The sequence below is a fragment of the Uranotaenia lowii genome, chromosome 2, assembly GCF_029784155.1.
Source record: "Uranotaenia lowii strain MFRU-FL chromosome 2, ASM2978415v1, whole genome shotgun sequence".
Lineage (NCBI taxonomy): Eukaryota > Metazoa > Arthropoda > Insecta > Diptera > Culicidae > Uranotaenia > Uranotaenia lowii.
The window spans coordinates 261,568,200-261,584,447 of NC_073692.1; the positions used below are offsets into that span (position 1 = coordinate 261,568,200).

Here is a 16,248-nt window from a genome sequence, read left to right on the forward strand (position 1 = left end):
TTCTAAAAAAAATCCATTTGAAAATCATCTTTCGAAAATGCTTACTTCAACACCTTCTTTATTTTCCGCTTATTCAATATCAGACATACTTCAGGTTTGATATTTTAGAACGGCCAATCAAACACAAATAATAAAGGACACAACTGACTACATCAACAATATCACCAAGCAGCGTGATGTTCAAACATTTTTTGCGATTAAAATGAACGTTTTTCGAATCCAAATGACGATTGAGGACACTTTAAAGATAAAATCAGAAAAAAAAACATGATCAGTTAAATGACAATTACGTTCAGAAAATTGACCATAAACCAAAAAACTATATATTCAACAGCACCGATCTACCTTTTGGAATGAATTTGAAGATACCGGAAAATGGTTTCTGAATGATTTTCCAAGAAGCGTGATTAAGTCAAAAAAAACAACCGTCATAAAATCGAGCGTGAATTTCACTTGCTGTGAACAGTGATAAAATCGAAAAACTACTGTATTTTCTCAAGTTGAAATGGTTTTATTTCTCTATCACTTTTTTGTATCACCGTAGTTTTAATTTGGTAGACATTTGTTTTTAATAATGTAGCAATTATAAATTTTTTAATCAAACGCACTTCTAATTACCAAAAATTACTTTGTCGAAAATCTTCCAATAAATAGCGGTCTCATAAATGAGGCATTTTTTTATACAAAACTAAATCATGTTTACAGTATTATCAGAAAGTGATCGAGGAATTTAATTTTAAATAACAATTTTTGTAAACTGAAAAACTCAACACTAATATTTTTATTTTAAACGTATTTCGGCCGTGCAAAAATATTTAAATTCATTTTTATATTGTTAAAAAATGTATTTTTTTTAAGTGCTCAGTTCATATCTAAAATTCATTCATATGATGCGACTCATTGATATTGATGATACAGAATATCAACAGTTGCTCATGTTAAGATAGTTTGAAAACAAAAATGAAAATGTTTGATTCTATCTTACTTTGTTTTTTTTTCTATGGAAGAATTCTTTTGAAAGTCTAAATTTTGTTTAATGTTTTACTATGTATTATTTTTGTTTGTTTGTTAAGTATCGATTGATTACAATCATAAGTTATGTTTTCTTTTTGATTGTTTCTTGTGTAATGAACCTAACGAAAAATTATAAGTTTTTTTGGATCATTTCATATTCTTATCAATTAATCTATTGGTGACGAATTTATCAAAAGACGAAATTTTTTTTCTCTCGTCAAGACGTGTACTCTTTTTTGCATTTCTGAGGGGATGTCACAATTGAGGGGACACATTGTTGTTTTAAAATGCTCTTGAATCCCTAAAACATAGAATTTTCGATCACAAAATAACACGATTTAGCAGTAGTATAAAAATATTGTTTTTTTTTATACTATAACTTTTATATAAAAACATTTATTTGACACATAATTTGCGATCCCAAACTAGGAATAAAAAAGAAACAAGACTCAACTTTTCATTGTTGGTGCTGATAAGTAACTGGCAACACTTTTAACATTATTCACAGATTTTTACAATCAATTCCGAAAATACCACAAATAGGTTTTCCGAAAGCATCTTTTGTCTTCGAGAGAAATTTGATTGAGAACAGTTAAACATACTGATTTTAAAATCTGATTAAAACAAAGTAGGTCAAATTTTAATAGTTTTTGAATTTCAAGGGCTCACTCAGTTTCACAACAATGTCTAAAACAGAATTAACACCAGTAAGAGCAAGTTCACTCGTGTTGGAAAAAAGTGGTAGAAATTTCTACACTAGCAAATTTTGAAAATTTTGCCATGCGAAAATATTTTCAAGATCTTTGAACGTTGAATTTTTTTACAACACTGTTTGTTTTTCAGCCGTATGTGATCGAAATCGAACTATTTTTTCATCACAACGAAATTACAACACGTGTTGTAAAAAAACTAGAAGGCCACAGATCTTGAAAATATTTTTGCATGGCAAAATTTTCAAAATGTGCCGTAAGTGTCAAAATTTCTACCACTTTTTCCCAACACCAGTGAACTTGCTCTAAACGTACTGATTTTAAAATCTGATAAAAACAAAGTAAGCCAAATTTGCCTTATCTTTTGATTTAAAGGGGGTCACTCAATTTCACAACAACGTCTAATTTCGACTGAAACAGTTATAACCCAAATGGATTATAAAAAAAAACTGAATTTCGATCACCCTATTTTGCAACATTTTTCACTGAACCGACCCAACATCAAATTTGATAAGCCGACGGCTTCGCGCCAGGCGTTGTTCCATATTTTCACGTTTTCACTTCGGTAGCCCCGTTTGTTTACTCACCTGCCACTTTTGGTGATGACCATCTCCGTGCCTAGCTTGTGGAACTTCTCGAACAGTTCCTTACCCTCGAGGGTCACCTTGGGATCGTCAACGACCCCATCGTCTTCGGGCTGGAAAGCCCTGAGCGGCCTCATGGCCGGATGGTGCTGATGGGCTGCTACCGCGGCCAGCACTACGTCTTCGGCTGTGGTGTAAGCCGTCCCGAGAGGATGGTGCGGATGCGGATGGTGCGGTGGTAACTTGGGTAGCAGTGCCCCCGGATAGAGCGGCGGTTGATGCCCTCCCGGGGCACCCGATAGGGCGGCTAGTGCTGCGGCCGGAAAGTATGGGGCAGCGGGATTCGCCGTAGCAGCAGCGGCAGCAGCAGCAGTCGCGGCGGCCGCAGCAGCACCGGCACCGGCACTCGGCGAGTTCTGTCCTTCGGGCGGTGAGCCCGCAGTCAACAGCGAAGACACGCTGAAGTCAGTCGGTCTCGGTAGCTGCAGGAATGGATGATAGGCCATTCCCTTGGCCGGCCTACTGAATTCGTCAGATTGGAGTAATTCTTGACCGTCGTATCTCATTACAACATCACCGGGGAGAACACTCGGCGTATGTCGTCGTCGTCGTCTTCGTCACTTTCTGTTTTCCACGGAGCGTCGGCTTAATCTGTGACTAAATCACACACTTAACACACTAATTTTTATTCGGTTTCGTTCACTTTTAAACTCTAACTAGGCTTCTTTGCCAAATGACACTTTTTTCTCGAATGGATTTTTTTTTCTTTTGCTCTCTTGGCGGCTCAATGTAAATTCTCAGTGCGTTCACGGTAATCAATTTCGGTTGATGATTTATGCATGGTAATTCTCTTACATCATTCACTGAAACACCACTCACTTTCGACGTCGTTTGGTATTCCGAGGCGCCATGAATCGAGAACCACGTTCTTCTGGCGGGAACAGTTGTATTTTAATTTGGTGCGATTAATAATTGATCATTTTACTCGCGTTTTAGCTAAACACGCGTCGCGCGAAATCCCCTGCGGTAAATATCCTTGCACCACTTCTCTGTGTTACAAACCCGGCGTGTTACAAAACCCGGCACCTACAGCAACTACAACGAATTGGGCCTCCTCGACGCTCGACGGTTTGCGGCTTTCAGTTCGGCGCGCCTCTTTCCTTCGGTTTCTATCTACTACTATGCACACACAGACTCCGGGTTCTGTTCTGTTGATTTATCCCGAAATTCCACAAAATCCGCGCGAAAGCTCTCCACTTTCCGATTCGCGCGAATTATTGCACTCAGTACCCCGCGGGGCTCGTCCTACACCGCGCGAGAACGCGACCCTGTGCGAAATCGAATGGCGGATAATCCGAATCGGTGGCCACACCGTAGAAGCAGCCGTGAAAAAGTGCGTGCTGTGTCGTGAATTATCGTGATACACTCGCGCGCGGGTCGCCCAACTTTTGGGATCGCACTCTCCCAATCGACAGACGGACGGCGGGAGAGGTGTGGCGGCACGTGTGTGATCCAGTTAGTGGGGGGACGACGGACGAGCGGGGGTGGGGATCGCTTAAGGATGGCTGGCTGGTAGATCCTTTCACGAGTAGTGTGTGCACGCGCTCGAGAGGTGTGTGCTGTGGTATTGCGAGGGGCGGGGGGGAGGCTGCGAGAAAATCACTCGAGAGTGAGAGGAAAAACCGAAACAAAAACTACAACAACAACAACGATGCTAACTTCACGCCGGCCGTGTATGAACTGGTTACCGCTGCTGCGACAAACTAAGCGCTTGGTGTCTGGTTTTTGGTGTCTGTAATCACACCTTTCGTGTTGAACTGGTGTCGGCCGCACCCCTCGCTCGCGATGCCGCTCTCTCGCTCGCACACACGCTTGAACTCACACACTCTCAGCCACGGAGCGTTTTGTTGACGTTATATGTTTGCGTACGGTACGGAGCCTTTTCCTTGGGTTGGGTGTGCGGCTGCTGGTAGTGGTGGTGGGTGGTTTGAAAACGGACGACGAGACGACAACGGCTCAGGCCACTCCCTCTATTTTGTGTTATAATCGTCGCGGATTGGTGTGTCACAGCCAATCGGTACCACACTTGGCACTGGATTAGAGGGAAAAACACTTTTGTGTGAAGTTGTCGTCGACTTCGCGCTAAGAAGTGAGTGAGAGCAGTCCAAAAAAAAAAACAAGCTGGTAGTCTCCGGAATAGTACGACGAAGGCGACAAAGACGAAGATCAACTTTTCTTTCTTGTTCCGAGAACCGGACGACGACTCGACTCGGCGACGGATTAGTGTGTGCGAGATTGGGTTTCGGAAAAAAGGGGGGATTGAGAGGTGATTCCGATTATTTCGAAGCAGGCTTGTTTTATCGTCACTTTCCGAGTTCAGTTTTGTTGTTGGAGCTCTTCTTGTATTAAAGTCGCTTACTTGTAAGCCTCTTTTCGTTTCGTCATACCTTACTTGCTCAACAGCTCAAAGGGTGGGTTTGTGTGTAGTGGATTTGTTATTTATTTTCTTTTGATTCTGATGTTTATTATTCTTTATGCGCGCCCCCTCTTCAGGAGGATTTTTCTTTTAGTTGCTGCCACTTTGAGTGTGTGCGTGTGTGCTCCGTTTGTTATGCTTATGATATTGATTTTCTCCCGTATGGTGTTGCGTCCGCGGTTGACACACTCACACCAGTGTCGATAGTCCAAGTGTAATGTAATTTAATATTATTTCACACTAATACAGCACCGTGGAAGATGGTCGCTATCGAAGCAGGCGAGTGCGGTAAATATGCTTTCAATTTATGCGCAATAGGGCCACACTTTGGTTGCGGTGCTTCGCCTTTGTCAGTCTCCTCGAAGTTTTATGTAGTTGATTTTTTTGTGTCGTTTACCTTCTTGCCGTTCGTGTGACAGAAGTTCTATAGAATCATTAGTACATTTTGTCCCTTATAAACTCACCACTACTGTGCCATAATCCGACTCCTTCCCCAGCAGTAGGCGATGCCAACACAACACCGCACATAGCGCCAATAAAGAAGAGTGGGTGGAAAACGATCTAAGCAAGCTGTAGCAAGACTTCAAGCGAAGGACCGGGCAGAGCAACTGGATGTGTGGTGATATAGTGGTGGAATCGACACTTACATTTCACCACCTCCACTGGCGCGTTGATTTTCCACCCACGCAAAAACACCCACCGCCTCCTTCGGTCTTCTGATCCTTCTTCTTCCCCACCGCTTCGATGAGAATGGAATGGATGGTTCAGGATCCAGATAAATGGTGGGAGTAAACCCAACCTGGCAGCACCCGCAGGCACTCTTCGAGCAGCAAAGCCAGCAGCTCTCACACCCGCAGATTGACGTAAAAATTTACCAAATTCATTATTACACTCCAAGCTGTGATTTTTCTCTCCGTGTGTCCCTTGGCAGCGTCCACTTTCTTTCTGGCTTTCTTTTTCCCCCCAAACTCGCCTAGTCCTTTTGTTATTCGGTGCTGTGTTCAGTTGCTACTTCCTATTCATCCCCCATAATGTTATTTTTCTTCTTCCGCACAGCTTCCAGAAGTCCCGCACTTTCAAGACAAGCTATATCTTCCCACCAAACCACGCAAGCACTTCAGTGTTTTATCACAAAAAAAGAAAGCTAGAGAATAGAGCCAGCTAGCAAATCGAAACTAGAAAAAAAACGAACTTGTGAGTTTTTCGCTTCAGTTGAGCTGAATTTGTCCGAAAACAATTTCGGTCCTTATCGATTTTTCCCCACTTTCTCGTTTGTCAAACCCGTAGCAGGGATGTACAAGAACGACCGAAAAAAAACCCAGCTCGTACGCAGGAATTTTCCCTCTATTCCGGCACAGATTCCACAGAACTAAAAAAGATATCTTCTTACACAAGGAGCAGGCATCACATTTTCCTCCCGACAGGATATGGCAGTTTTATTGTTCCCCCGAACGAACAGGATTCTTTCTTCGATGCCAATTCCACGAAAAGGGACCAGAAGCTGCTCCTCACCAGCGTAGTATTTATTGATTGGATTGTTTAGCTGAAAACATTGAGCTTCATTTTTTTTTCTTAACACACACGTCACGGAGGTCTCTTGAATCAATATATTGCTGATTTTGTGTTAATTGTGTTTTCTTTACATCACATCACATCTCACATTTGTTATCGATCCCTGAAAAGGTGTTGAGAAAACAAAATGAAGTAAGCGAAACGGTCGTCGACTGATTAAATCAACTCAATGGTTATGATTTAAAAAATTTAAATTACAAATTTTGATCGATATTGATAAATTGCAATTACTTAACGCAAGAATCTGTAAACGTCAAACGTATGTACTTCTGAGATCCAACATCAACTAAAAGATAAAAACTATAGGAAATTGATATAATTTAACATCCAAACTTCAAAATAAGATTTATTATCCTGATTCAGATTTGATATTTCAGATAAAGAATGCTAAATCTAATTCAGGTTGAGTTTTTCGATTAAGATTTCAGAGTCATATTTCATATCCAGATTTCAAATTCAGATTTCAGATTCAGATTTCAGATTCAAATTTCAAATTCAGAACTAAGATTCAAATTTCAAATTCAGAACTAAGATTCAGATTTCAGATTCAGATTTCAAATTCAGATTTCAGATTCAGATTTCAGATTCAGATTTCAGATTCAGATTTCAGATTCAGATTTCAGATTCAGATTTCAGATTCAGATTTCAGATTCAGATTTCAGATTCAGATTTCAGATTCAGATTTCAGATTCAGATTTCAGATTCAGATTTCAGATTCAGATTTCAGATTCAGATTTCAGATTCAGATTTCAGATTCAGATTTCAGATTCAGATTTCAGATTCAGATTTCAGATTCAGATTTCAGATTCAGATTTCAGATTCAGATTTCAGATTCAGATTTCAGATTCAGATTTCAGATTCAGATTTCAGATTCAGATTTCAGATTTCAGATTCAGATTTCAGATTCAGATTTCAGATTCAGATTTCAGATTCAGATTTCAGATTCAGATTTCAGATTCAGATTTCAGATTCAGATTTCAGATTCAGATTTCAGATTCAGATTTCAGATTCAGATTTCAGATTCAGATTTCAGATTCAGATTTCAGATTCAGATTTCAGATTCAGATTTCAGATTCAGATTTCAGATTCAGATTTCAGATTCAGATTTCAGATTCAGATTTCAGAATCAGATTTCAGATTCAGATTTCAGATTCAGATTTCAGATTCAGATTTCAGATTCAGATTTCAGATTCAGATTTCAGATTCAGATTTCAGATTCAGATTCAGATTTCAGATTTCAGATTCAGATTTCAGATTCAGATTTCAGATTCAGATTTCAGATTCAGATTTCAGATTCAGATTTCAGATTCAGATTTCAGATTCAGATTTCAGATTCAGATTTCAGATTCAGATTTCAGATTCAGATTTCAGATTCAGATTTCAGATTCAGATTTCAGATTCAGATTTCAGATTCAGATTTCAGATTCAGATTTCAGATTCAGATTTCAGATTCAGATTTCAGATTCAGATTTCAGATTCAGATTTCAGATTCAGATTTCAGATTCAGATTTCAGATTCAGATTTCAGATTTCAGATTTCAGATTCAGATTTCAGATTCAGATTTCAGATTCAGATTTCAGATTCAGATTTCAGATTCAGATTTCAGATTCAGATTTCAGATTCAGATTTCAGATTCAGATTTCAGATTCAGATTTCAGATTCAGATTTCAGATTCAGATTTCAGATTCAGATTTCAGATTCAGATTTCAGATTCAGATTTCAGATTCAGATTTCAGATTCAGATTTCAGATTCAGATTTCAGATTCAGATTTCAGATTCAGATTTCAGATTCAGATTTCAGATTCAGATTTCAGATTCAGATTTCAGATTCAGATTTCAGATTCAGATTTCAGATTCAGATTTCAGATTCAGATTTCAGATTCAGATTTCAGATTCAGATTTCAGATTCAGATTTCAGATTCAGATTTCAGATTCAGATTTCAGATTCAGATTTCAGATTCAGATTTCAGATTCAGATATCAGATTCAGATTTCAGATTCAGATTTCAGATTCAGATTTCAGATTCAGATTTCAGATTCAGATTTCAGATTCAGATTTCAGATTCAGATTTCAGATTCAGATTTCAGATTCAGATTTCAGATTCAGATTTCAGATTCAGATTTCAGATTCAGATTTCAGATTCAGATTTCAGATTCAGATTTCAGATTCAGATTTCAGATTCAGATTTCAGATTCAGATTTCAGATTCAGATTTCAGATTCAGATTTCAGATTCAGATTTCAGATTCAGATTTCAGATTCAGATTTCAGATTCAGATTTCAGATTCAGATTTCAGATTCAGATTTCAGATTCAGATTTCAGATTCAGATTTCAGATTCAGATTTCAGATTCAGATTTCAGATTCAGATTTCAGATTCAGATTTCAGATTCAGATTTCAGATTCAGATTTCAGATTCAGATTTCAGATTCAGATTTCAGATTCAGATTTCAGATTTCAGATTCAGATTTCAGATTCAGATTTCAGATTCAGATTTCAGATTCAGATTTCAGATTCAGATTTCAGATTCAGATTTCAGATTCAGATTTCAGATTCAGATTTCAGATTCAGATTTCAGATTCAGATTTCAGATTCAGATTTCAGATTCAGATTTCAGATTCAGATTTCAGATTCAGATTTCAGATTCAGATTTCAGATTCAGATTTCAGATTCAGATTTCAGATTCAGATTTCAGATTCAGATTTCAGATTCAGGTTTCAGATTCAGATTTCAGATTTCAGATTCAGATTTCAGATTCAGATTTCAGATTCAGATTTCAGATTCAGATTTCAGATTCAGATTTCAGATTCAGATTTCAGATTCAGATTTCAGATTCAGATTTCAGATTCAGATTTCAGATTCAGATTTCAGATTCAGATTTCAGATTCAGATTTCAGATTCAGATTTCAGATTCAGATTTCAGATTCAGATTTCAGATTCAGATTTCAGATTCAGATTATAGATTCAGATTTCAGATTCAGATTTCAGATTCAGATTTCAGATTCAGATTTCAGATTCAGATTTCAGATTCAGATTTCAGATTCAGATTTCAGATTCAGATTTCAGATTCAGATTTCAGATTCAGATTTCAGATTCAGATTTCAGATTCAGATTTCAGATTCAGATTTCAGATTCAGATTTCAGATTCAGATTTCAGATTCAGATTTCAGATTCAGATTTCAGATTCAGATTTCAGATTCAGATTTCAGATTCAGATTTCAGATTCAGATTTCAGATTCAGATTTCAGATTCAGATTTCAGATTCAGATTTCAGATTCAGATTTCAGATTCAGATTTCAGATTCAGATTTCAGATTCAGATTTCAGATTCAGATTTCAGATTCAGATTTCAGATTCAGATTTCAGATTCAGATTTCAGATTCAGATTTCAGATTCAGATTTCAGATTCAGATTTCAGATTCAGATTTCAGATTCAGATTTCAGATTCAGATTTCAGATTCAGATTTCAGATTCAGATTTCAGATTCAGATTTCAGATTCAGATTTCAGATTCAGATTTCAGATTCAGATTTCAGATTCAGATTTCAGATTCAGATTTCAGATTCAGATTTCAGATTCAGATTTCAGATTCAGATTTCAGATTCAGATTTCAGATTCAGATTTCAGATTCAGATTTCAGATTCAGATTTCAGATTCAGATTTCAGATTCAGATTTCAGATTCAGATTTCAGATTCAGATTTCAGATTCAGATTTCAGATTCAGATTTCAGATTCAGATTTCAGATTCAGATTTCAGATTCAGATTTCAGATTCAGATTTCAGATTCAGATTTCAGATTCAGATTCAGATTTCCAGTGTTCGGCATCGCTAACTGAAAAAATAGCGCCGCTAATTAGATCGCTAACTCATTCAAAGTTAGCGATCGCTAATTATATAAGCTAAATGTGCCAAAAAAAATATCGATTTAAGCTTAAAGCGCTAATCGCTTTTCGCTAACGGTTGACGAACATAAAGGCCGGAACAAATATCAAAGTAGATAGTATGCAATTTCGTGCATAGTAGATAGTATGCGATTGTGTTGCAAACAATCTTTTGTGCAATTCATTCCATTTTATTGTTTTTTGCATTATTTTACATTTTTATCATTTAAAATCTTTAAACTGCTCTCCTCTTTTTAAAACTAGCAGGAGCATTGTTAAACGTAAAAATATATACAATTTCTATTTGAACTTATACGAAGGCTACAATGGTAATTTTATCTTATTTTTATATGAACTAATCTGTAAAATTTCTAAAAAAGTGTATTATGAAAAGTGAATATCTCAACCATTTGAAAACAATTGTTGATGAAGGGATATGAAAAAAAGTTTTATATTATTTAACATTTTTTCTTACTATCTTCTTCTGTAAATGTGGCGAAAAAAAGTGTTAAAACAGAGAAAAATGACACTAAATAAATTTTTTCTCTAACTCAACTACGCATTCCTCTAACTAATTATATTAAGCAATCAGAATGATGCCCAATGTCACCGTAACTTGATTAATGACAAAAAGTTTATTCTTTCACTAATAATTCGAGAGATTGTTACAAATATATGGGAGTTAGCGGTCTTCAATTAGCGGAACCAATTAATAGCGGAACTTTTTAATTCGCTAGATCATTAAAAACTTAAAAAGTTAGCGGACTAACTAGCGAATAGCGTACTAGCGCTTTTGTGCCGAACACTGCAGATTTCAGATTTAGATTTCGGATTCAGATTTCAGATTCAGATTTCAGATTCAGATTTCAGATTCAGATTTCAGATCCAGATTTCAGATTCAGATTCAGATTTCAGATTCAGATTTCAGATTCAGTTTTCAGATTCAGATTTCAGATTCAGATTTCAGATTCAGATTTCAGATTCAGATTCAGATTTCAGATTCAGATTTCAGATTCAGATTTCAGATTCAGATTTCAGATTCAGATTTCAGATTCAGATTTCAGATTCAGATTTCAGATTCAGATTTCAGATTCAGATTTCAGATTCAGATTTCAGATTCAGATTTCAGATTCAGATTTCAGATTCAGATTTCAGATTCAGATTTCAGATTCAGATTTCAGATTCAGATTTCAGATTCAGATTCAGATTTCAGATTCAGATTTCATATTCAGATTTCAGATCCAGATTTCAGATTCAGATTCAGATTTCAGATTCAGATTTCAGATTCAGATTTCAGATTCAGATTTCAGATTCAGATTTCAGATTCAGATTTCAGATTCAGATTTCAGATTCAGATTTCAGATTCAGATTTCAGATTCAGATTTCAGATTCAGATTTCAGATTCAGGTTACATCTCTAATCACGACCAAATGATGATGAATTTCGTATTTGTTACAACCCCTGAGCGTAAAAATTCTTTATTATCTTTTGAGTGTTGCCTTTAGGTGTTTAACATCAATTTATTCCAACATCGAAATAGAAAAAAAAACCAACTTCAATTAAAAATATTGCATACAAGTTCAAAAAGCACAATTTTATTAATATTAGAAATTGATATTATAAAATGATTTAGAAAAAAATATTTCTTTGTGACTTCAAACTTGCGAATTTTAATTCAAAATCTCCACCTTTCTTGAATCAGGTCCTGAATTTTGATTCTCAATTTGTGGATTGTTCTGCTTTCTTAATATCATGTTGAAGGTTACGAAATTTTGTGCCTCAACATGTCCCATTGAAATTCTATTATGCTTTCATCCACTCAGTCTTACATTATCTTATCTCAGTCTGGTGTCGAGCATCTCAATTACATCTACAAAAGCTTCAATCATTGCAAAACAGATGTTGCTATACTCAACAAAACTTATTTATTCATCCAGTTCTCATAACATTTTACCAATAGCAGATCTTTGCGATTTCCAAACCATAATGTACGTCTTCGACAATAAACACTCATCAAACACCATCCAGAACATTAATTTTACAACAGCTATTAGAACACATAATACCCGTTATTTAAATTATCTACAGCCCTGTCGGTCGTTTACAACTTTATGGCAGAAACGAATTTCTTTCACCGGACCAACCAACTATAACATCTTACCCAATGATCTTAAAGAAATAAATAGTAGATCCATATTCAAAAACAAACTTCTTCAAATATTTAAGGAAAAAATTAGTCGTTGAATAAATCGAACAAAGCGAGCTTTCAATATATTTTTAATTATGTAGCTTTAATTCTAAAAAATAGCTTAATCCTAAAATGTAAAATATCTTTTAATTTCTAGTATAATCTATTTTGTTTAAATTGTCTCAAACATGAATCTCTTCCAAGGAAATCTTTTTCCATTGAGATTCATAGTGTAAGTTAGTTTGAATAGTATTCGTCACATTTCCTCGCTATCAATTAAAATTTAGAGTTCTCAGCATGAGTCAATTTTTTTTTCTCTTTTCATTTGCTGCCAGACGTGCTTTTTGGTGTGGGGAGTGTGGTGGGCCACTACATTCTTAAAAAAAAAAGATCATAACGGTTTATTAATAAATTCTTTATCAGTGAAATCCACTTTGATCATTTTACATCCAAAAATGATGATCTCTTATGTATGGTAAAGACTGTATTAACTGTATTAACTGTATTAACTGTATAATTCTTTGGTGATTTCATTTTCAAAAGTCATTCAGAAAATTTTAGCATGATTTGCTTTGATTTTCAACGTAAATTCAAAATGATCTAAGACTTTTTTAGAAGGACCATTACAATCACAAAAAACGGTTTTTATTTTAAATTATTTCATAAATTCATGATAATCATCAACTTTATCTAGCTATAAATTCATCAAGAATAAATAAATACCTACCCAAAAAACATTTTCGTTGCTTAAGGACGTTATTGCTGTTTCAGCTTTCTGGCTGAATAAGGGACAAACTGAAACCATGTTTCAACGTTTGAACGTTTCAACGTTGAAGGGTTGTTTCTAAAACACTTGTTCAGCCTTCGTTCAAACATTCGCAACAATTGGAATTTGACAGACTATGAATAAAATCAGCAAGAGCAAGTTCACTGGTGTTGGGAAAAAGTGGTAGAAATTTTGACATTTTGAAAATTTTACCATGCGAAAATGTTTTCAAAATCTCTGGGCGTTGTATTTTTTTTACAGCACTGTTTTTATTCCAGCCGTATGTGATAGGAATATTGCTATTTTTGCATCACAGTATATGAAACTCCAACACGTGTTATTAAAACACTTCAAGGCTACAGATCTTGAAAATGTTTATGCATGGCAAAATTTTCAAAATGTGCAAAAAGTGACAAAATTTCTACCACTTTTTCCCAACACCAGTGAACTTGCTCTAAGTAGATAAAAACGCAACCAATCAAAACATATAAAATACCGACCGAAATAGCAACGCCCGGTAGGTTTGGTCTAAGAACGATAGACTTCATGATTGGATCTGCATACTGCGGCATGCGACCAACAAGCCGAAGGTTTAAAGTTTGGGGCAGTTTTAACGAAAAATACAGAGGGGGGGCAGGGGTTGGGAGCCAAATATCGGACAGATATCTCAGAAATCAAGGCGTTAGCTGAATGATTGGAGAAAATCTTATTTGGAGAGAATCAAGATGATTTAAGACTGAAGACACGTGAATAAGTTAATTTTGCAGGCCTTTTTCAGCCAGATTGCTGATAAAAAAATTGAACCTCGATATTTTTCCAGAGTTTTTTTTAGCGGATTGTTTGTTGGATCAAGAGCTTTTTTTTGTCATAAACACAAAACCTATTGAACATTTTTGAGATTTATATGAACACTATGTGATACATAATGTTTTAATATACATACTTATTCAAATAGAAATCGTTCAGGGGAGGTTCTAACGCCTTTTCATTCATTATTGAATATTTTGGAAAACTTATCCCGTTACACCTGAAAGTCATTGCAAAAAACCTATAAATCAAGTAATTTTTCATATCGAAAAATTCAATAGAATCATGAATACAAAAGGTGAAATAATTCCCATCTTCCACAACTTGTTTTTGGTCTTGAAATCTTTCGGCTATTTAATTTTTTCCGGAATTTTCATAAAATACTTCAAACTTTATTAACTCCCCCTTTCGGGGGTTTTTTTTTTTAATTTCGAATCACAATTATCACAAAACCAGACTTCAAATTTCGGCGAAATTTTGATCAGCATGGTTTCAAAGTATCCTAACATCTTCCAAACTATTGTTTGGTGCCATTTATCAATAACAGTTGCTTTTTTATGTTTGCTTCCAAAAACAATTAAGGCATTCACAATCAAAGGGAGATAAGTGCCAAAATCATCGATTTTTAGTTAAGTTTATCAATCAAATTTTCTTAACTTGATCTACATCTGGTGCAAAACTCAGAATTTTGAAACTTTTTATTATCAGTTTTTTGATTGAATTAAAACTGCTCGAATTTAAGAAGTATATGAAAAATCGAGCACCTTTTCAACTTTAAAGCGCGTCTTCTCAAAACTTTCATTTGGACACTAATTTCCATTTGATACTGATGACCTCAATTATAGGCGAAAGATGGACAGTGATGCTACATATATTCAGGGGCAAACATTACAAAATTTCTTAATATTTTGAGCTCGAAAAACAAAACAAATAAAGTTTAACCTTCATACAATCCCCTATGCCCTCCCACTACTCCCATTTTCTGTTTACATCCTAATTTTACCATTTGATAGGGTTCCTCACCGTACAGGCTTGCTCTATGGAAAATGTCTCTATTTTTTAGTATCAAAAATATCAATGATATAAAAAATTTATCAGAAAATCAATACAAAAGTACAATACACTAAAACTCTACATAAACATAGAAAAAAGTTGAGTTTCCACATAAAATAACCCGCGTTTGCGAGCCTTCAAAAAAATTAATTATTTTAGATTTGATATGACATTTCTACTAACCGCAAAAAATTCCAAAAAGCAAATCAAATTTTATTAATTTGATACTGAATTTGAAAACTTTCAATTGTAGAAAATAGTGTTTATATATTGAAACTATAGACTTAGTCATGGTCGTAGGAGGGTCCAAAAATGTCAAACAAAATGTTCTTCACTAAACTCAAAATTTTAAATTCTTAACCAAATTTCGATGAACGACTGAAGTGTATCAAAAGTAACTTTCTCGACTCGGAACTATGGCCAAAACCTCAAATTCTTATCCCAGGTCAACAATTCTACTACAGTTTTTCAAAAAATTTCTCACTTGTTGATAGATATCCACTATCAAAAATGATTCACAAAAGAAATTGGTGAAGCAAATTTGGGTACAGTCCTTGGTCCCGAGTATCGAATTTTCAATAAAATTAGACTCACTAAGGTTGCCAGATTGCCCGAATGTTTTCTCTTTATTTGCAAAATCAAAGATGAATTCGTGATCACAATTTTGTATTTTGTGTCGAAAACAATTTTTTTATCAAATTCTTTCAAAATAAACTGGCTGATGTGTTTCGACGAAAAAAAAAAAAAACAAATTTTTAGAGTTTTTTTTTCTTGATTTTAAAGAATTCCTTAATTTTGCTGGGAATCGCCCAGATTTTGGGTTGAAAACTTTGAATTGAATGCCCGAATTTTGCAAGGTTTTTGGATAAACTAGCCCGGTTTTGCTCCGATAAGTGCGAAAAAAGTATCTGGTGGTTTCATTTTTTTTTTTTTTTTAATAAAAATCGAAATTGGTTTCCTGTGATCAGATTGTGGAATCTGTGTTCAGTCTATTATTCTTAATTTTCAGTTCGGTTCATCATTAGAATAAAATCCTGATTCGAATTTTGGTTTTGCACTTGAAACTAAAATTAGATATTTTGCAATGATGGAAGCTCATAATTCCGGAATATTTAAAGAAAACATTTAAAGTTGAGTTGAATAACGAATACATATATATGAAATTGAAGAAAAAATCATGTAGAAATGATAGGTTAAAATTT

General features: G+C 35.3%; 1 protein-coding gene across 1 annotated transcript in view; it reads right to left on the bottom strand.

Moving 5' to 3' along the window:
• The window catches only part of LOC129742571 (optomotor-blind protein-like), a 47,892-nt gene that overhangs the window by 18,113 nt on the left and 13,531 nt on the right, over positions 1 to 16,248 (bottom strand). Inside the window, exon 2 of the mRNA XM_055734482.1 lies at positions 2,312 to 6,459. Within this exon, the coding sequence (XP_055590457.1) occupies positions 2,312 to 2,874 (563 nt within the window). The 5' untranslated portion in view covers positions 2,875 to 6,459. The remainder of the gene's footprint in view (positions 1 to 2,311; positions 6,460 to 16,248) is intronic.